The sequence below is a fragment of the Sitodiplosis mosellana genome, unplaced genomic scaffold, assembly GCF_009176505.1.
Source record: "Sitodiplosis mosellana isolate CC-2019 unplaced genomic scaffold, AAFC_SMos_1.0 Smas_scaffold_6165, whole genome shotgun sequence".
Taxonomy (NCBI): Eukaryota; Metazoa; Arthropoda; class Insecta; order Diptera; family Cecidomyiidae; genus Sitodiplosis; species Sitodiplosis mosellana.
In genome coordinates this window covers 923,641-944,625 of record NW_022601406.1, presented here as the reverse complement: position 1 = coordinate 944,625, position 20,985 = coordinate 923,641, and the positions used below count along the sequence as shown (strand labels likewise).

Here is a 20,985-nt window from a genome sequence, read left to right as displayed (position 1 = left end):
ATGGTGGTGATGAGTGTGTGAGCCTTTCTTTTTGAGCTACTAAATTCGACACACGATACGAGTATTTATAGGAAATTCATTTAAAAAAAAGGCAAACAAAAGCGAAAAAAATAAACAACATTTCGTACTACTCGTGTAATTGATTATTTTTGATTGATTTTTTGTTTTGTTTCGTCGTTATTGTCTATTCCTTCTTTTGCCGATTCTCTGGTGAGTGATGAACTGATATAAATAATTCTATTGAAATTCGATGCATCTTTGGCCGGAAATGTTCGTGTGCCAGGGCATACGAAGTGCGAAAACGTTCGATTTATTGCGATATTTTTTTTTGTTATTGGTTCAATAACCGACAAATTTTGTTTACATTTCTTCTTCTCGTTTATAAATTAAAAAAAAAAAACATTGACGCGGTACAAAAACGTGGGAATTTTTTTGAAAATTGTTAATTTCTTCGGTTTTGTTACAACGAATAAAAAAACTGAGAAATTCGCAACAAAAACCACTTGAGAAAAAGTCGTGCTAATTATTATAAGATAACGCGGCGTAGACAGACAATGGGCACAAAAAAGGCCCATTCATAACGATAAGAGCCAGACGATCATTGCAAATTCGAATTACTATCGTTTTGCCACCAAAATCACTAGTTTTACAACTTTTTTCATTTAATTTTCTACTTAGACAGCCGGACGCCCTTTTCATATCAGTCTCGCAATTAATTTTTTCGGAATTTTTTTTTTCGCACAACTTTGTGAGTCAGAAATTTCACACGTTTTTTGATCTTTTTTGTTTGTTCCCTCAAGTGATTCCGTTGTATGGAATTTTTATTTGTCTCAACTCCTTGCCGATTTCAATTGCTTCAAAACACAAATTCAATATTTTTCACTATTCGTATTATATTTCGTTCGAGATCGGTTATCGAAAGAGGCAGAACCATCGATTGCTAGTCATCTTTCGAGAATACTTTCTTTGATCTACATTCTACATTGTATCAAAATTTTGCAAATCATTAATTTATATGTTCAATTTTGTACGTACGTCATAACATCATCCTTCGGGATTTTTCATACAGTCAAAATATGATTTTTTAAACCTAGAAACAAGCGAACGCATTATGTGGTTTTTTCATTCAAAAACGTTGGGTTTTTTCATTGCCACCACATTATTCAAGGTTCAACCTAGAGAGATTTGGTAAATAGACTCTGGTCAATCGATGAGGTCTGCGACAGGGTTAATGTGACGTATACAAAATGAAACAGTTGATCTAAAAGACAAACGGTGAGCGAAAGCTAGCGGTTCTCGCACTTTTGCGATCAATGTTAACTAATGAACGAAAAAAAGCGAAATAGAATAATTAGGAAAACATAGCGAGCTATGCATGGCAACCTGAATCAAATCATTCTCTCGGTTGTATGTATATTTTTTGCGAGGATTTAGTTCATTCGCGTTAATAAATTATCATCATCCGTCACCATGTCGAAGTCAAGACTAATGGAATGCAACTTTTGCGCGATGATCATACTTGATCCACAATGACCTCTATCATTTATGTGTGATTGCTTCTAGAAATTTTACACCTTCTTCGAAATAAAATGTTGCGCGCGTTGCTATTTCTGATATGCGTCCGTTTTTTGCGCGGCAGCCTTTTTTTCGCTTCAATGAATGTTCGTGCAGTTGTAAGTTCTCTCCGTGCCGCCGATGACGATTCGGCGATAGAGGAAGGAAGATCTCGAGCGTTGCAGAAAAGGCGAGAAAGATAGAGCGAGGGAGAGAGAGAGAGAGAGATATATATATAGAATGAAAGAGAAGAAAGGATAGGGATTTTTGTGTGAGAATTAGCCGTCGCAAATGATGCGATAATTAAACTGGATTTCGCAAGCTGTTTGTTGTTTTTCAATATGGATTTTGCGCGGATCTCAAATTTGTGTTGTATTTTGTTTCTGTTTGATTCGGTTTGTCCGCAATCAAACGGCATGCTATACAATGTAGTAGTTGACCGCTTATCAGCAACTCATTGAAAATGATGCATGCGTCTGATCTTATTACACTATTCGATACGAGAAGAAGAGCCGGCAGCGGAAAATAATACGACGCGTTTTTTGCGCGTTTGCCAACGTTGAATGGAGTGTGTGTGTGCGTGCGTACTAGCGAGCGAGCGAGCGATATTTTTCTTGCTCATTGGAAAACAACACACAATCACGAGCTTTATATTCGAAAATCAGTGGCGCCAAAAAATCAGTTTAACTTCGACACTGCAATCGTTAACAACACACAAGCTTCTTCCTAGTTTTTGTCATTATTAGTGTAATTGACGCGGAAATAAATTGAACAATTGATTGATTCGTTCTGGTGTGAAATAAAATTGTAGATTGATTTTCCAACGATGGTACATATTGCTGTAATTGGAGCTGGGTGTGCCGGGCTGTGTGCAGCCAAAACGGCTTTGCAGAGCGGTTGTGAGGTGACAGTTTTTGAGCAGGCCAAACAAGTTGGTGGCACATGGGTGTACTCGGATCAAATTGGAAAAGATGAATATGGTCTGGATGTGCACACGAGCATGTATCAAGGTTTACAGTAAGTAGCTTTAGTTTCGCCTGTCAAAGGGTACACATATATGTGTTACAATGTACCTAGTTATATGTGACCACAACCGATTACCAAACCGAATCGTTTGAATATTTAAAAATCGTTCATGTTTTTTTGTTTTATTACAGTACAAATTTACCAAAGGAACTGATGGGCTATCCAGATTTTCCAATTCCCGATCAGAAAAAATCCTACATTCCACAAAAGGACATGCTTACATTTTTGGAGTTGTACGCACAACAATTCGATGTATACAAGACCATTAAATTTCAATCGTACGTGATTCGTGTACGACCGTATGGTGATGAGGATCAATGGGAAATAATCGTGCGTGACCTACCGACCGAAACATACACTACGTACATTTTTGATGCGATTATTGTTTGTAACGGCCATTATCATACGCCTGCCATGCCAAAATATCCCGGAAAAGATGTGTACAAGGGTCAGCAAATCCATTCACACGATTTTCGATGCTCTCAACCGTTCAAAGGTAAGAAAACAACAACCAGTAGCCAATCAGCAATAAAAAAAACACACACACACACAGCAGTAACCGCAACAGTCAAAGTGTGTATGCTAGTTAGTATTGGGGGAGAGAGAATGACTTTTTTTGAGCTTTCAAATCGCCCATTCACACAAATCGAGACGAGTTTTCACATTTCCTATTACCAAATTTCGATATTCATTCTGATGGAACCCAAACAAATCACGGACAATTGATTCATGTTTACACTCGTGAAACACTTGCAAATCAAATGCCAAAGTATTTTCTTGATTATTTCCAAAAAATAATAATAATAATCATGTATTCCATTCCACAATCAATCTTGATGATTCAAATAGATAAAAATGAACCCTATTAAATTAAAGTGAAGGCAGAAAAAAACGTTTATGAAATATAGATGAGTCGATGAGGAAGCGTAACTGATAAAATGAGTGTGTGCGTCTTTGCATAGATTACGTTGCGTTACTACTACTGTTGCTACTAACATTGTTGCTATCTCCATTATGAGCAGCGTACACATTTCCAGCCTGCATTCCAGTTTTTTCTACGGTTGATAGAATGATATGTTTTTTTCTGTGAAATATTTGAAAAAGCATGCGATTCATACAATCATTTATTTTCAATTCTATCCCCGTTATAGATTCAATTTTTTTCCCATATCCGTCCCTCTCTTTCTTTCTCTCTCTCGTATGATACAAAAATAGGCGCATCTGTATTAGTTATCGGAGCTGGACCAAGTGGTATGGATTTGGCAAATGAAATGTCAAAGGTGGCTGAACGCGTAACGCTCAGCCATCACCAGAATCCCGAGCCAAAAACCATTTTTCGACCAAATGTTGATATGCGACCGGATGTCGAACGGCTCACCGAAAATGGTGTTGTATTTGTTGATGGCACCGAACAAACCTATTCCGTGATTATGTACTGCACCGGATACAAATACACATTCCCCTTTTTGAGTATCGATTGTGGCATTTCCGTGGATGATAACTACGTGAAACCACTGTACAAACACTGCATCAACATCAACCATCCGACGATGGCACTCATTGGCGTACCATTCTACGTGTGTGCATCACAAATGTTTGACTTGCAGGTAGATAGAGAATTTTTCTTCGATTTTTCTGATGCTCGATCAAAACGTGACTCGTTAAAACTCGAATAAAATGCACCATTTGCCATGTCTTTTTCAATTCTAGGTTCGTTTCGTCATGAAATACTTTTCGAAACAATTGCAATTGCCATCGAAAAAGGAAATGCTCAAAGATACCCAAGATGAAATGGAAAAGCGCTGGGCACTTGGATTAAAGAAGCGTCAAGCACATATGATGGGGCCCGCTCAGGTTTGTATTGCTATTTAACAGTATTTTAATTTATTGTCCTTCAATTTCAAATTTTCTGAACGCTCAGTGATGAGAGAAATTGTTTGAACACAGTGAAGTTGGCTTCATTTTCCCTTGAATTTAAATTTTCAAGCAAGATTTTTCATTGATTATGAACAACAGATGAATCAAATAAATCGAACAGAATAATTTTATAACATTTTTCATTTGTTTGATTTTACAGAACGATTACTACGATGATTTGGCAAAGACGGCTGGCATCGACAACCTCAAACCAGTGATGACTAAATTACACAATGATAGCAGCGAACGTTTCTTAGATGATTTGGTCAACTTCCGAAAAGACATTTATCGAATTATCGATGATGAAACATTCATTAAAATCAAAGGCGTTTAATTTCGTTAGAAAAAAAACTTTGTTCACTATTTACATTTATATAAAACGAATTTATTTTTAATATTTGAATACAGTAATACCCAGTTTTTCTTACGTATATTTACGACGACAGAATAATGCGTTTTGTTTTTAGATAATTTGCCAATAAAGTTATACTTATTTAAAATTTAAAAAAAAAGTCATTTTTGCATCAATAAAAACAATTTTGTCCTTTTTTGCTCAGAATCGAAATCAGTAGAATGATTCATTGAATAGGGGATTAAGCGGGAATTTGGCGATATTTCTCAAATCCTGATTTATTGTCAGACAGGTTTTTTTTTAGTCAAACAGGGTTTCTCAACAACTCCCAAATACCGTATCGTGTCGAAGTTCCCAAATATCGTATGTGAGCGTGTGTACGTGTAACGTTGTTAATACACGTTAGTCGCTACACACAACTCACGCATACAAAGATCTTAGGCACTTCTGAGAAATCCACTTTCGGCGAATTTTCAGTCAATTTTCTCTCCACTTTCTCGCTTTATTTTAGAAAAAATTTCCAATTTCAGCTAAAATGGGAATGAAAGGCTTAACGATGTCCCTGTAATGCATCTCGTAAAGATCTGCTAGAGAGCATTCAAATCAAATGTCATCAGAACCATGTTTAAGTCATTACATCTTACGTTTTTCTTTTATATCTGGCCACTGTTACGGAAAAGTAATAAAAATGTCCAAGTTATCTTACCTTTTGTCTTTTATTCACACCTTTTATTCTTTTGCTCCAAACAAAGTGTATTACTTTTTTTAAAATCATGATTTCAAAAGGAAGTTTACGTAAAACTGTTGTTTTGTTAGTGTTTTCACTTGTTTTGCTCGGGATGAATAATAAACATTTCCATTTGTGGATCAATCGATTTGAAGGCCACTACATAATCACAGCCATTCACAAACACTTGCAAGGAATCATGCCAAGCGCGCGAATGGCTTACTAAAATCTTGTTATTCTCTGGCCCCGTAATCAGTGTTTTGTTTATTTGTATGGTGTATTATTACATAAATAATAAATATTGTTGTTATTGTATGGCAAAACCAGAACAAATTTGTACTCGTAAATGATCGATTGGCGTCGTGTGTGTTATTCAGCCAATACTGGGCGGTGTTGAATTAATAAATAATCTCAAGAAAATAGCCTATTCCATGGGTGATTATAATTTACGTAATGAAAAAAAGGCCAAAATAACGGCTGATAATCATCGGCTATGACATCATACAACAGAATCAATTGATGATGATCAATTAGCTGAATTTAATCTGTAAGTGAAATTTCCTACTGAACAAAAAAAAATCTCTAGCCTCATGGCATTTTTTCCTCAATTCCACGTCACTTAAACAATGTGCCGTCAAAACGTCTTTTAATAACCGATTCAAATTCGTTGAATAATCTCCGATGGAAATCAAAATGCTAACAGGTAACGATAACAAGCGAGTAAAAAAATGTGCACGTCTAAGTAAATATGGTTTAATAAACACATGGAATGACCATAGGGACTCATGCATGGGAATATAATCGATGGGGAGTCGGTCGATGTTCTCTCTCACATACTTTTTGTTTACTGCTGATTTGTTTATTTGACACTTTGAATCCAAAATACAATGATAGTAAAGCTAAACGATTTCTGCACTTATTTTACATGTGTTTTTTTTTCTCCTGCTGCAATGGAAAAAAGAACTAAAGAGTATAGAAAGAAAATAGCATTTTACATTTACATTTAAAAATCCAATTTGCAACACGATGCAATCCGTGTCCGGGTTGCACGTAAATTTGAAAAAAAAATAGTGATGATTCAAATATTCTCTCATCCTTCTCTCTCTTTGTATTTGTGCATAAAGTTTATGTATGAGTTTAGTGTATGTTTCTTTCTTTCTTACGTGCTGTTATTCAAATTTTGAATATTGCTTGCGTTTGGGAATCTGAGCAATGCGCACTATTTTTTCACTATTTACATATTACAATATGTTTTTTTTAGCCCGTGTTTTTTTTCGGATACCTTTTTTTCTCGAGCAGCACTTTTTTTTCCTGTCTCAATCGTGGCTGTTCAAGGTGCATATTTGCCATTTGAATCATCACTTTCGAATCGTGCACGAAAAAAACCCAAACAAAAACAGAAAAACTCAAACAGAAAACTTCAGTAACGATCGTTTTGTCAGCATTTGTTATCACCACTCAGACCATCCATAAGTATATATTTGTTTCTTTCTTAAAGTAACTCAATAACATTTAATACGACAGATGATGAACAAAAAAGAAAATTCCATTCCAAGTTTAAATGTTTTAAACCAATTTAAGCGCAAACTGTTCGGTGTGATGCACGAGAAAAAACGATGAGAAAAGTAGTTGTTGTTCTTAATGTTGGAGAAATCGAAACTACTACAGATGTTTGGATTCGATGCGTGCTTTAATTTTTCGCACAGTGTTTCCGTTCTGTTGGAAGGCATTCCGTTTGAAGAATGCATTAATGGAATTCATCGAATTGTATTCTAGATTGTCGGTGATGCCATTGCCAACAGCGATACTTTGATGACGGCGGATGTTACAAGTGCGCGCTCCTTTTGCATTGTATTTGTCAAGCAATTGCAGCAAACAATCTTTGGTTGTGTTTGCAGCTTCTTCGAGGAAAATGGTTTGATGTGAATCGGGCGAACCAACCGGTACATCCCGACTCAATTGTGTGACACGGAATTTGGTGCGACGATTTGTTATTGGCCATGGCACCGAACCAAATGTACACGGTGACGTTGATTCCGATGAACTATTGCTGGTTGATGTGGTGATGGCTTTCAAACGATTCCCCAAGCTCGTTGAAATTGTTTCATTGGTGGTTTTTGTCGATGCATTCACAACTTTCTTGAACATTGACGGAGTTTCATCCAACGATCGCAATCGCTCAGTTAAATCATTGACTACCGATTTGGTGGCGAAACGAGACGATGATGTCGCTTCATCGTCCGACATCAACGATTTCGAATGGATCATTTTGCTGACGATGACTTTTTCCGTTTTTGTTGAACTACTAAAACTGGTGGCATTCTTCAAATTTTTCATCACTTCCGTGCGTTTTGCGTGCACTATTTTGTCGGCCGTTGATGGTGTCGTCGTCTTTGTTGTCGTCTTCGTTCTCGACTCTTCGATACGTTTGTTAAACTCTTTGAGTTCATCGTTTAGCGATGACAACACCAGCAAGCGATCGGATAATTTCTTAATTTCTTCGGCCAAATTGAGACGCTCAATGCCCGATGTGTGATTCATCACATAGTTACTATCCGAATGTCGACGATCAAATGATTGCAAATATTCTTGTTTACTTTTACTGTTTCGATCCGCCGATGCACTGCTGCTCGGCCGTTCGAATAATTCTTTTTGTGGCTTGTTATCGACGGCATCAGGCGGCTCAAAATCATTATCCAATTCGGGTGGAACTTCACTTTCCGGGCTAATTCCATTTTCGAACAGTTCCGTATTACTGCTAAGCGATTCGCATGGTGACGGCGAACAGCCACGTGATGAAAATCCACTACTCGTATTCTTTTCGGCATCTTTGACTGTTGGCAAAATCAACGATGAATTTGCATCAAAAATGTACGGGCTATTTGGATGCTCCTCCCAACGTTCAATGAATGACTTTAGATTTTCTTTGGTTGACGTCAACTGTAATTCATTTTCCGGCTCATTTGCCTGCTAATAAAATGAAAATAGCATTTTCATCAAAACTCATGTTTCCTGTCATTCAAATAGATGTCATTTTAAAATTGCATGTGTTGGAATTACTCCAAATTGTGTGCGCTGCTCGTTTTTCTCAACGACACAGAGAGGAGCACACCACAAATGATTTGATTTATTCCGTACGAAGTTTTTGCTTACCTCAACTTCAATTACCGGTGATTTAATGTCACCATTTGTTATGCATTCACTTTGTGTTTCGATAATTTCCGGCTTCTTCGGATATTGCTTCAGCCATGAGTGTTCTAAGCATTGTTCAGCCGTCATCCGAACGCTGAATGTGTGTGTGTGTATGTTGTCAAAGAGAAAAGTTCATCGAGTCATATATAAATGTATTTCGCCACAAAATCTACTTAATTTTCGGGGAGCATGAAATGAAATTCACTCACCTCGGGTCTTTAACCAGCAATTTTGATATAAAATCCAATGATTCTTTGGACACCTTCTGAAATGCTTCGTCATCAAAATCGTATTTGCCGATTGTAACATTGGTCATTGTTTCAATGTCAGTTGATCCCATGAACGGTGACAAACCCGAAAGTCTATTTAAAAGTCGATCCATTTCGTCCACAACAGAATCAGAGAGAGAAAGAGAGAGAGAGAGAGAGATTGGGAACATAAAATGTTGTCCATGTTGACAAATGAGAAAATTTGTTTTGTATCAGAAAATAATAGTAGACATATTTAGCAATGATATAAACTTAATGAGGCCACTTACAGCACGTAACAAATGACTCCAACGCTCCACATATCTATAAAATACATGCGAATATCGTTAGTTTTATGTTTTGTTCTTCTTTTTTTTCCTGTGATACGTTCATTTGTGTCCTCTTTTAAATGACTAAAACAATAAGGTACCTGTGGCAAAGGAGATGATATCAAAGTTAACGACCTCCGGTGCAACAAACTCTGGTGTGCCAAAAAGAACCTGAAATTCATTATTTTGAATATGTAAATAATGGTGTTGTGGATGTGGGTGTGGATGCGCGCATGAGAAAGTATTTCATCGAAGAAAGTGAATGGACCGATTTAGTCTCACTATCTCGGCTGCTTGAAACAAATGGTCAATTAGCCGTAACAGCCGCTCATTTTGATGAAATGGTAGTGCATTTTACTTGCAACACGGCACTCTCTCACTACCTCCCTCTGTCGAATTTTATGGAATCATCTTTTTACGGAATAATTGAACCATCCATAAAGAGTATTAAATAGCTGTTGTCTAAATAAGGATATTTAGAGTGAATTGAGGATTTGACTTTTTTCGGCGACATGACATTTTGCTTTCAGCACAATGGAGATTTAAATATTCGGAATATTTACCGAAAATGATTACATTTTATTTTGCATAACTTTCTCGGTCATTTTTTTTCTCTCTCTCTCTCTCTCTCTCTCTCTCTCTCCCTCTCTTCAAATTGTGCGGCTCATGAAGAGCCCATCACCTGAAAAATGAATGATTCAACGAGCCACTTACTTGCAATTTCTTATCCGGATCATATCTGCGGGCAAGACCAAAATCGATGACTTTAATACGATTTCCGTCGCGTGTTAGACACAAAATGTTCTCCGGTTTCAAATCTAAATGTAGGATATTGTTGCTGTGTACGAATTCCATTGCCTGGCACAATTGCCGTACCAAGACCGTGCATGTCTTTTCGGTTAGCACAAATTCATCGTCAATGACACGATCAAAGAGTTCACCACCCTCGATACTGTAAACACACATAGAGAAGAAAATCTCCGTTTAATCAAATTGTTTTTGGCCCCTCGTTGATGACGTTCATTTTCTTCATTAGCTTGCTGCATCCATTCACCCGGGCACTGCATGCCAATGAAGCAAAATGTATATGTCAATCGTGTTTGTTTTGGCATGGAGGGACAAAAGAAGAATTACTCACAGCTCAAGAACCACACACATCATTTTGCTGTACTCGTACGCATCATAAAGTTGAATTATTAACGGATGCTGCAGGGAATTCATAATTTCAACTTCACGCTCCACATTTCGTCGATCATCACGCTTTGGAATCGGTACCATTTTACAAGCCAGTTTCAAACCTGTTGATTTCTCTTGGCATTTGTAGACGGTGCCAAATTTTCCTCTGGCATTTTCCAAAACGAAAACAATACACACATCACATAGAAATAAGTGCAAATATTGAATTAAGCGCAAGTGTAAATGAGGGAAAATGGAGAGGTAGAGCACCATGAGAATGAGAATTTGTTTGTTCAATTTAGTTTGTGATGTTTGATGAAAGAAAAGAAAATTTTTCGTTCAAGAAAATGAAAAAAAAAATACCCAAATGAAGTGAAACATATAATTAATTTGTTAACATGCATCCCACTGAATCGGTACTAGCGGGCGAACACATCGAAATTGTTTGACGGTCGTGTACAAATTGAACCACGTCAATTATGACAAAAAAAAACAACAAATTCAAATTGTTCGTTGCATACCCGGAAGACGGAAACATTTGAAAATGACGCACGTAATTACCTGCCGATTTCAGTGAGTAAATCATAAAATTCCTTGGCATCGACGCCTTTTTTTACGGTAACGTTGCGTGGTTCAAAGCTCGCCACGATTTCTGTGAATGAAACAAGAGAACAAGTAAAACAAAATGTTGATGATGATTGCATCAAGTTGACAATGTGCTCATTTTTCAAATAAATTCGAAATAATTTTTCCGATATGATGAAGCATGCACATGAGAAAAACGAATCCGTTGCCAAAAACTATTTGTTCTTCTATACTTCAATGTTTGAGTTATAAGCAATACACGGCGGCATATATTTGTTGAGCGTAATTAAATATGAGGCGAACGATAGACTCACCGTTGTCGGCTTTTATGTACGACACACCAAGCGAAAATCTAATTGGCATTGTGAGACAGAAGCAGAGTTTGAAATTAATTCCGTCGTGCTATGATCATCATGCAGCCACGATGATAGTTATGGGATCAAAAACCGGGCTAAATACATAATTGGTTCATCCGAATGGAAATACTCGGGCCGTATTGTGTGTCGATGTAAACAAGTCGTTTCGCATTGTTTGGTCGCAAAGACCCAGTTATTATATTCGGATGGTCCGGAGCACTTTCACGTTCATGCATATGACAAGTTGCATTAGATATTATGAATTTGCAATTACCCATTTTACACGGGCCACCATACACCATCACACACCAATTGTATACACATCGCATTGAATATCTTGCAGGCAGTTGGCGAGCCTTGAGCTCTCGCTTTCGCTTCTAATTCCACTTTTGAAGCTACTGGCGCTGAGTTTTGTACATGTGAGCGACTTTCGCTGACAACATTTCAGTCGGGTGGTGCGTTTTGTGTTGTTTGCTGTTTGCACTTTGCATTACAACAACAACTGAGTGTGCATGAGTGAGCGTGTGTGTCTGTGTGTATGTGTGGCAAAGGTTTTTATTATTCAAATTTCTCCTATAAATTCTATTAAATGCCTGCAATATCCCCCAAAGCACAAATCTCATGAATATATTACAAGCGCTTACCACCGCGCTATTACTTTCCACTGTACACAAACAAATACGCACACACACACACACACACACTCTGAACTCAGCTACGGCAGTGACTTTATAAGCCACTCGTACACAAATACACACACACATAGAGCCATGAGTAAGATATTTGATACTAACTCCAAATCCATCCACATTGTTATCATTCAAAAATGTATTAACATAACTCATAACGGCGGCAGCAACCGTGAAAAATGCCAAAGGAAATCGGCTTTGCTTTTGCCTCTTCGTCTCGCACTCTCTCTCTCTCTCTCTCTCTCTCTCTTTCTCCCTCTTCCTCTCCCTTGGGCATTCACTTTGGTCGGAATGAATCGCGAACGCGACACTTGACCGCATTTCACTCGACTACTTTCTTTCTATGGCTTTGCGTAAAGCATATTATTTCATGTTTTAACATCTAACAACACAAACAAGCTTAACGCAACTTGGGCTAAAAGAAGCGAACACAAAACAAAATGAGGTAAAACTAGAGAGTAAATATTGGAAAAATGCATGAAAACGCAAACATGGCTGAAGACGACGACAACGACAACGACGACGACAGCGATGACGTTCACAATGGACGGAGATATGTTTTCATCCACCAAAGAAAGCATTAGAATGATTTACGGATGAGAATGTCTAAACATCAAAAACTATATCCACTTTTTTTCTGTATGATCTTCTTATCTCTTGATGTAGTACAATTTTGATTCTCAATTTGAGACTTTATTTCCATGTTTATCGCTCCCCAAAAACACACACACAAAGTGATTTTGATTCATCATCACCAAAGCGAGGATTTATGCGAAAAATCTCTATATTCTTGCCGAGTCTTTTGAACGACAAAATGCTTTGTATTCAAATTCAATTTTTCCCACTTTACTCACCGGGATACAACAAAAAGATCTCTCACTTCCAGGGAGATATGCGTCGGTTTTGACTGCTTTTTGCTGTTTTTTGTCGGTGCACACAACACTTTTTCTCCCATGATTGTAATTGTAGAGCTTGAATTTTACATTTCACAAGAACGGACAAACAATAGTGACAGACAAAAAGACACATTCAATTTTTTGTCGCTTTGTTTGGTGTAGCCACCAGTATACCATATCCATAATAAACGTATCACTTATTTTCACACAAATAAAAATTTGCATAAAATAATAACCATCGAAAAATGTTAAAATAATTTAAATGTCTTTCTGTGTTTTATGAGGCGCTGGGTGGCATAAATTATGGATCGGCCACTTGAGAGACGAAAAAAAAACATACACATTTTCCGCTGAGTATGTGTACGCTACACATTCAATTGTTCCATGAGGCAAGACAGACCACGGTTTTTCTTCTACTTTTTTCGGCAACGGCATGAGAGTCTCGCTCATTCAGCGCAAAGTGAGCGTTTCCTTTAAAACTCAATGGAATATTCATATATAAATATATATTTTTCAAAAGAAACAATCCAAATGAATTGCACAGCATTAGTGTGGCGGCAACAATTCGGGCCGGGATTATAGTTGAAACATCGAGAAAAATTTGAAAGTTTTCAAAAAAAGGCCTAGCGGTCGAGTACCGTCTTTGATGTGTCGCACGAATTTTTATTCTGTTTCGATAGACGAGCAAAGAGAACAAATGAGGCACTGGGAATGAAAGGAAGGGACGCAAGTAGAAGAAGAAGAAAAAACTAATCCCGTTTTATTTTGTTTGTTGAATATAACCGAAACAGTGCTCAAATTCAAATAAAAGCGAGAAAATGTTTTTGTTAACTAAACGACCAGAATAAAAATTTATGTAAATAACGGTGTGTGTGCTTGAGGGGCAACGCGAGAGATTGAACGCTCTTTGTAGCGCGGACTCTAAACCGAAAAGGGAAACAAGAATCAAACAAAAGGAAACAAGCACACACAGAAAAAAAAAATGATAAGCAGCATTTTGCGTACCATTGAATGGATGAATATAGAGCAACAGCAACAACAACGAGAAACTAGAATCGGATGCGCGCTCTGTGCACATTGTGTGGACAAGTAGAGAGCTAGAGTGGGAGAAAGAGAGTGAGCGCCGCACATGATGATTCAGTTAGTATTGTGATCGTTTTTATACCTCCATTACCGTTACGGTAACCATTGCCGATAAACAAATGATTATATTTTTGACTGGTGCCGAAAATGGTGTGTGCGAAACTTTTGCAACATTGGGTGCGTGCAGGCGAGCAGACAACAACAGAAAGAATGTGGGTGTGGGTGTGGATGAAAAGAAAGAAAAAACTAAACAAAATGTAATAAGCGAGAAAAAAGGTCGGACGAGGTATTAACTTACTACCTGGCACTCACTTTTATGTTGTCAACTTATTCGCAAACTTGTTCAATGCTCATCTTTATTCCACTCCATATATTGCATTTGGTACAATGTGCCAAAAGCACACACACATACACTCTTCCATATCGCACACTTGTGGTAATAACATTGAGAATGGCAATCCAACAGAATTGGGGGATGCGCGCGGAGAGGTGGGTTGAGATGGATGGGAGCAATGATTGTGAGCGCAAACGGCAAACGGTGACGATGAATCGAGGCAAAACCTTTTCGCCATTGCGTTGTTAAAAGCAAATCATGGCAAAAGTTCTCAAGCAAGAAGGTATTGCTCCAAGCCAGAGAATTTACTCTCTATAGCAGAGAGAGAGAGAAAGAGGAAAAAAAACGAAGAGATATGTGCTTTCACCTCTTTCACCCACTCAATCGCTCGTTACATGCGATGAAAAGTGACGATATGATAAAAGACGAAAGTAAGGCGCAAAAGGAAATTCCGTGAAGTCAATTGACTTTAGATGAAGGAAAAGAATAACCTTCATTATCGATGAATGGTGCCTGCATTCTCATTCCACACCACGGGAATATCGAATTCGATTTGCTACTAGATTTCTCGCACTTTTTTCTCTGCGAACAACAACATTCAAACTCAGTCGTTTCACCACTCAAGCGATGAATGCGTTGCACTGCACGACAACACAACAGCACCCAAGTATTTAAGTATTTTGGCATTCAGTTCATCGATAATGGCCGAAATATTGGATGTCTAGCAATTTTACTAACCGTTTAACTCGTTCAATGTATAGAGTTTGGTGCGGCAAGTGGCTGGCACACCGATACAATTGAAGACAAAAACTTTGTGACCGGGAACGCAATAGCGGCAGCAGTAACAGCATCAAGTAAGAAAACGACGAACAATCGATTCAACAGTGAAATCAAAGGAATTGAATTACATGCACCATCGCCTTTTCTAAAATGCGCTTTTTTTGCTCGCTCCCCTTTTTCTTCCCTCATTCTGTCGCCCAATAATCGCATTCGATCAACGCTCCTCGGCAAAAGTTTTCTCGCCGTTTCGGCTGGCGAAAACGCATAAAAATAAATGCGAATAATTGGACAAAAAAAAAACGGAAGCAACAATCGTTTCGATTCATTCACTTTGTGTATGTGCCGCACACACGGGTGCCCTACACGTAAACCAGAACCATCTTCATTCGCCCAAAATGTGATGAATACACATTAAGCTGTGCTCGAATAGCGCGACATTAAAAACTTTTTCGGTGTTTATTGTTAGCACGTTGTTGTTTTCGTTCACACGGCTCACGTTTATGATGCCATTGATTTGATGCCCTGTGTATTTGCCACCTTTTGCATACGCATACACACTGTTTCACATCCACCCACACATACACACAATGGAAACGCTACTTGAGCAATAATCATGTCGTTTTCTTTTATAACAAAGTACATTGCGTAATTCGTGTAGTTTAGAAAGTTTTCGCCTTTGAATTTTCAAAGTGAGAGTGGGGTAAGTGTGAGGGAATGAAGTTGACGTCGCGAGCCAAGCACTCTCGACACATGCACACACAAACTCTTGCAACAATATAGAGCCATCGAGAAGAAGGAATATCAAAACGACATCTAATGCAAAAGAAACAAGTTTTAAAGCCTTTTGCCATTCTTCAACACATGAAGCGAAAACCGTTCGTTTCAGCCTTTCGTCTTCGTTTGAATTGCAGAGAAGTTGGCTTGTGTTTGGTGTTTTCGCGAGAGAGCCGTACCGCTTCAATGGCAGCATACACAACAAGTTGTTAAAAATTTTGATTTGCAACACACCAGAGAGAAGGCAAAAGTTTCCGTAAGATGCCTTCATTAAGAGGCATGAATACGAAAAACGGCAAGGACGAACACAAGAAAAAGTAGAGAAGAAAAAAAAAACAAAGTATAAAACATTCTGGGTGCATCGCATTGTATACCTGGAATACTTTGTCCAATTTAAATATCGCGCTTGTTAGGGAAACAACTTCCAAATGTCTCCCCGTTCACTTGCACACGGCACATTCACTCATACGTATTTCGAACTGTGAAATCGACAAATCGTCTTCTGTTTGAACAAAATGTTTCATTATTATTACGACAAATAATAAAAACAACAACAACAAAGACCAAATCGTCGTCGAGTAGAGATGGGAAGGAGAGATGTACACCAAGATATGATCATTCAAAATACAAATAATTTCCTTGGCCGCGTACACACATTTTCAGGCGGCTAACAATTTGACCTTCATTTCATGCCATTTTATTTCAAATGAATTATAATCGCTTCTCTCTTGGTCGTGCGCACCCGCGCCCGCGGCGTGTGTTAGCGCGACAGAGAATATAAACGTGACAATGACATTCGTATTGAATTCGATTCCGTTGGGAATTTTATGGCACAAAACAAAATACCGTTGAATTAAAAAAAAAAAACAACCGAAAGAAATACGACGTGAATCAAATGAGTGTGATATAAAACAATGTTCTTTTTGGCTTGAACGCCTACATTCACTTGGACTTTCTGGCTCTCTCTCGCTCTCCCACTAACACACTCGGCGTTCGGAATTTGTTGAGTGACGGTGAAATATTTGCGCTGTGCATCGTTGTGCCTTGCGTTATCTCATTTCTGATGTGGTCGAACGTGTTGAACACCATGTAAAAAAAACACGCGACCGAATGCGTGCGCCATTCGGATGTCCGCCCAATATCATCTCGCTCAATCTTGCCTCGCGTTACTTCCAATGTGACAATGAACCTTTCGACTGAAGGAGATAGAGAGAGAGAGAGTGAATGAAAAAAAAACAACCAAACGATGATCTCAGTTCAACAGTGTCTCGTCAAACACGTTTTAATCCGCTCATTACGACAAACACGCATAGTTTTGATTCTAATTTAAAACTATGTCTTAAGTTAGTTTTCTTAACTTTTCTATATCGGTTGCAATATAGGAGAGAAAGAGAGAGATCAAATGCCACATCTATCACGTCTCACCAGAATACTTGGCGCTCTGGGCTGGAATTCTAAGTCATTCCACCAAAATCGTTCGGAATTATTTTTTTTCGTACATAAGACCATATTGGAGTGAAAGAGAGAGATTCCAGTATTTTTCAGCGTCCCACCGGAATTATTTCTCACACAATCCACTCCTCCTTGAGTTATCGGAATAATTCCGGTGGGAAGCTGAAAAATAGTGGAATCTCTCTCTCTCTCTTTCACTCCAATATGGTCTTATGTACGAAAAAAATAATTCCGAACGATTTTGGTGGAATGACTTAGAATTCCAGCCCTGGTCGTCTTGTAATACGAGCTATTTTCGAAAAAGGTGTTAAATGCACACTTATAACATTGCTCACTTGGTTTTCGTTTCGGGATTAACCTTTCGCTGTCATTATGTGAGATTTGAAATTGTCGAATATTTGTCTTCGTCGTTGTCGTGGACAACGTTGTCTCTACAAACGATGACGACTTGGTTGGTCTATAAAATTTCAGCTTTTCTACTCAATTTTCGTTAGTTTTCGTTTATGTGCATGGGAAACTTAATCCTGTAGGAGCAAAAAAAAACACAAACTTACCGCCCACTGGATCCGATTCGTCGACGATTATCATGTTTTTTTTCTGTTTTGATGATCGACTTTTCGATGGAAAAACTTTTACACCTTCCTCTCTGTGAGCGCGCGCGCGCTCTCTCTCTCTCTCTTTCGTTCGAAACTTTTTTTCTCTGACTCACGCGATGCGATCAAAATTTTGTTGTTGTGTCACCCGTTTGTCCTTGTTGTCTGTATACTGGTACGATGTCTGCATCAGCCGTGGTAAAATGTCGATAAAACACGGCGTCCCGTAATATTGTTGCTTTTAATTATTTTTATGTCATCAACCACTCCACTCACTTTCGAAGCTTTGTTTTTTTCTATGTTGAATATGCCCGTTCACTTAGTCTCTCTCGTCTTCTTCTTTACTACACCTGAAACAGACCACGAATTATGCTCATAAACGCTTGTCCATTCACTCTCAACTTTATAACATTAACAGAACGAAAAAAGAAACCGACAAATTGACGATTTTTGCCCGAAAAAATTTTTCCACTCGAAAAACTTTGATGAAAGACAATATAATGTGGTTCTTTTTTTCACCCTTGAATGAAACTTATTCAGATTTGATTCGATACAAGTGAATCCGTGCACTGCACTCCACTGTACAGACAGTGTGAATTCAATTCTGGGTGGCAATTCACTGGCCGTGGATTTTTCTCGGCAAGGCAGACGATGACGACGTTTTTGTTACAATTTCGCTTTAATTGAATGTTCACGAATATTAACCTGTTCATGAATAAAGTTGAACGAGACAATATCAGAAAAACGTGAAAGAAAAATAGTGCCTGAAAATGAATTTGATTGTCTTTAAAAAGTCCTGAAAGTTTTGTATCCATGAATAAGGTTATTATAAAACGGCAGATTCTTATGGAATTATTTGTAGAAAAGGAATGTAGAAAAGCGGGAAAAAAGGTGAAGAGAAAAGTATGAGGAGAAAAATTTCAAAAGGAAAAGAGCAAGAAGAGTATTCTTGAAAAATAATCTAAAACATTAAAATATTCTGATAATTTTCATGGATTTTCATAACAAGCGCACAAATGACAGAAGAAGAACAGAAAAAAAACATTCGCCGACTATTAATTACTTTTTAAACGAAAATGAAGAGAGAGAGAGAGAGAGAGAGAGAGAGAGAAAAAAAAATGCGCACATTTGATTTCGAACAATTTGCTGCAATTCAGTGTGGATAGAAAAAAAAAGTTGCATCAATTTCGAGCTTAAACTCTTTTTTTTCGGCAACGTCATAATTGTTGAAGACGTTCGAAACGAAATTTCTCCACGTAGTTGATGCTCAATTTCGTATTCCATGAGACTCTTCTGGAAGAAGAGAATACGTTTCGCGTTCGGCACGCGTAAACAGTGAAAAGAAAAGCGTCGGCAGATAAAAGAAATAGTAGAAAAAAATCGCGTTAAAAAATGAGATATATTCATAAAATAGAGAGTGAAAGCGCGCCACACTAGAACAAAGAGCGGAAAGCAAAATAGCATAAACGGCAATAATAAAAATAAAATGGATCAATTTTTTTTTCTCTGCTGCATGAGACAGCGACGAAAGAGCACACGAAGAGCTGCGCTGAAACACCGAGAGAATCAGAGGGGAAGAGTGAAGGAGAGATAGTATGAGTGCGAAAAAGTGAGAGAACAAAGACATTTGAGGTAGATGATGTTGTGTAGATCTGCGTCGCACAATGTCGGTGCTGATGTGATATTTTGATTAAATTTTAAACCGAAATAAGTTTTCATACAAATTCTTATTATCTCTCTCTTTCTCTACCTCTTCCATTCTATCTGCATATCATCTCGTTGGAAGTGTGCATAAAACAAATGGCGAAATTTCGTCTTTTTCATTTGAGGTTGATTGCTTGCAAATTTTTTTTCCCTCAGTTCTGTTCATTTTGTGTTTCGCAAGGGTTTCCGCATAGTGTCTCGTCTGGTTTTTTTTGTTTGGTATGAGGTACTTTTCCAAAAGGTTTCACTCCGTTTTTTTCGATTCTTTTTTTGCTACGCATTTAATTATTCAGCAGAAGAGTATCGTTTTAATCAATCGCAGAGGGATCAATTTTCTCACGATGCCAAAGCTTGAAAATCACGTCGCTCTCTGCTGTGCTTTTAAGTTATGGGCCATTTGGCGATCGCTTAAAATCGAGAGAACGAGACACCAAAACAAAGAGTTAAATCGAGCCAGCGAACGAATGAACATGAGCCGGATTGAGATATTGTGTGTGAGCGAAAGAAAGAGAGTAAGAGAAAAGGAGTCAGAAAGAGAGAGTGAGAAAGAGAGAGAGAGAGAGAAACAAAAGGAGAGACACAATGTTCATGGCGTACATTTGCCCACTCTCGCCATGAGAAGGTCACACTCACACATGAAGCACACTGAAAATCACACATGAAGCACACTGAAAATGGCTCAAAACAACGAAAATATATCAAATTTAATTGGATTTTCCCAAACCATCAAGAGCTTCCAATTGTTTTTTTTTGTTAAAAATAGCGTGCAAACATTTACGTTCGATTGTAGCGCTGCGCTTAAGTAAGACATTGTTGTTGTGCACTTGGAATTTAGATTCCCAATTGTTTTTGCGGTTCAAACATATACACTCACCCGTGAAAAGTAGCAAAAAGCGCACATAATTGCTTTAGAACGAGCGACAACTTTTTACGGTAATTAAATAAATGCATAAGTTTGAATCGCATTTGCTTGCTGGTGTGTGGGCATTGAAATGGGCGGAAAAAACACACACATACATCATACCACACACGAAACACCAAATGGCGAACGAACGAACGAAAAACAAAATCGATGATATATTCGAGTGATGTTTATATTAAATTTAAAATGGGCGCAAAAAGATTTGCAGCTGAGTGTGTGTAGGGAAAAAAGCAGATCGAGAGCGAGAAAAGAAGAGAGAGAGAGAGAGAGAGAGAGAGAGAGAGAGAGAGAGAGAG

The 20,985-nt window shown here is 38.0% G+C and overlaps 2 protein-coding genes across 13 annotated transcripts in view; one reads left to right on the top strand and one right to left on the bottom strand.

The window, feature by feature from the left end:
• Positions 1-5,009, top strand: LOC129574582 (uncharacterized). The gene is made up of 5 exons (XM_055456768.1): positions 1-2,571; positions 2,712-3,076; positions 3,796-4,187; positions 4,291-4,434; positions 4,658-5,009. Exons 1-5 carry the CDS (start codon positions 2,381-2,383, stop codon positions 4,829-4,831), a joined length of 1,266 nt encoding a protein of 421 aa, XP_055312743.1. The 5' UTR covers positions 1-2,380; the 3' UTR covers positions 4,832-5,009.
• A 1,404-nt stretch (positions 5,010-6,413) lies between these two features.
• LOC129574580 (calcium/calmodulin-dependent protein kinase type IV) overlaps positions 6,414-20,985 on the bottom strand; it is an 18,011-nt gene continuing 3,439 nt past the window's right edge. For 7 of the 12 annotated variants that reach the window (XM_055456759.1, XM_055456756.1, XM_055456765.1 and 4 more), the window contains 10 exons: positions 18,583-18,768; positions 18,025-18,413; positions 11,083-11,173; positions 10,484-10,687; positions 10,060-10,297; positions 9,447-9,516; positions 9,307-9,340; positions 8,978-9,130; positions 8,730-8,862; positions 6,414-8,546 (listed from right to left, as the gene is read on the bottom strand). In XM_055456759.1, coding sequence (XP_055312734.1) covers positions 7,239-8,546; positions 8,730-8,862; positions 8,978-9,130; positions 9,307-9,340; positions 9,447-9,516; positions 10,060-10,297; positions 10,484-10,687; positions 11,083-11,173; positions 18,025-18,058 — 2,265 coding nt within the window. In that variant the 5' untranslated portion in view covers positions 18,059-18,413; positions 18,583-18,768 and the 3' untranslated portion in view covers positions 6,414-7,238. Of the gene's footprint in view, positions 8,547-8,729; positions 8,863-8,977; positions 9,131-9,306; positions 9,341-9,446; positions 9,517-10,059; positions 10,298-10,483; positions 10,688-11,082; positions 11,174-18,024; positions 18,414-18,582; positions 18,769-19,813; positions 20,263-20,985 lie in introns of those variants that run through there. The other 5 variants (XM_055456764.1, XM_055456766.1, XM_055456762.1 and 2 more) reach the window with 5 other exon arrangements.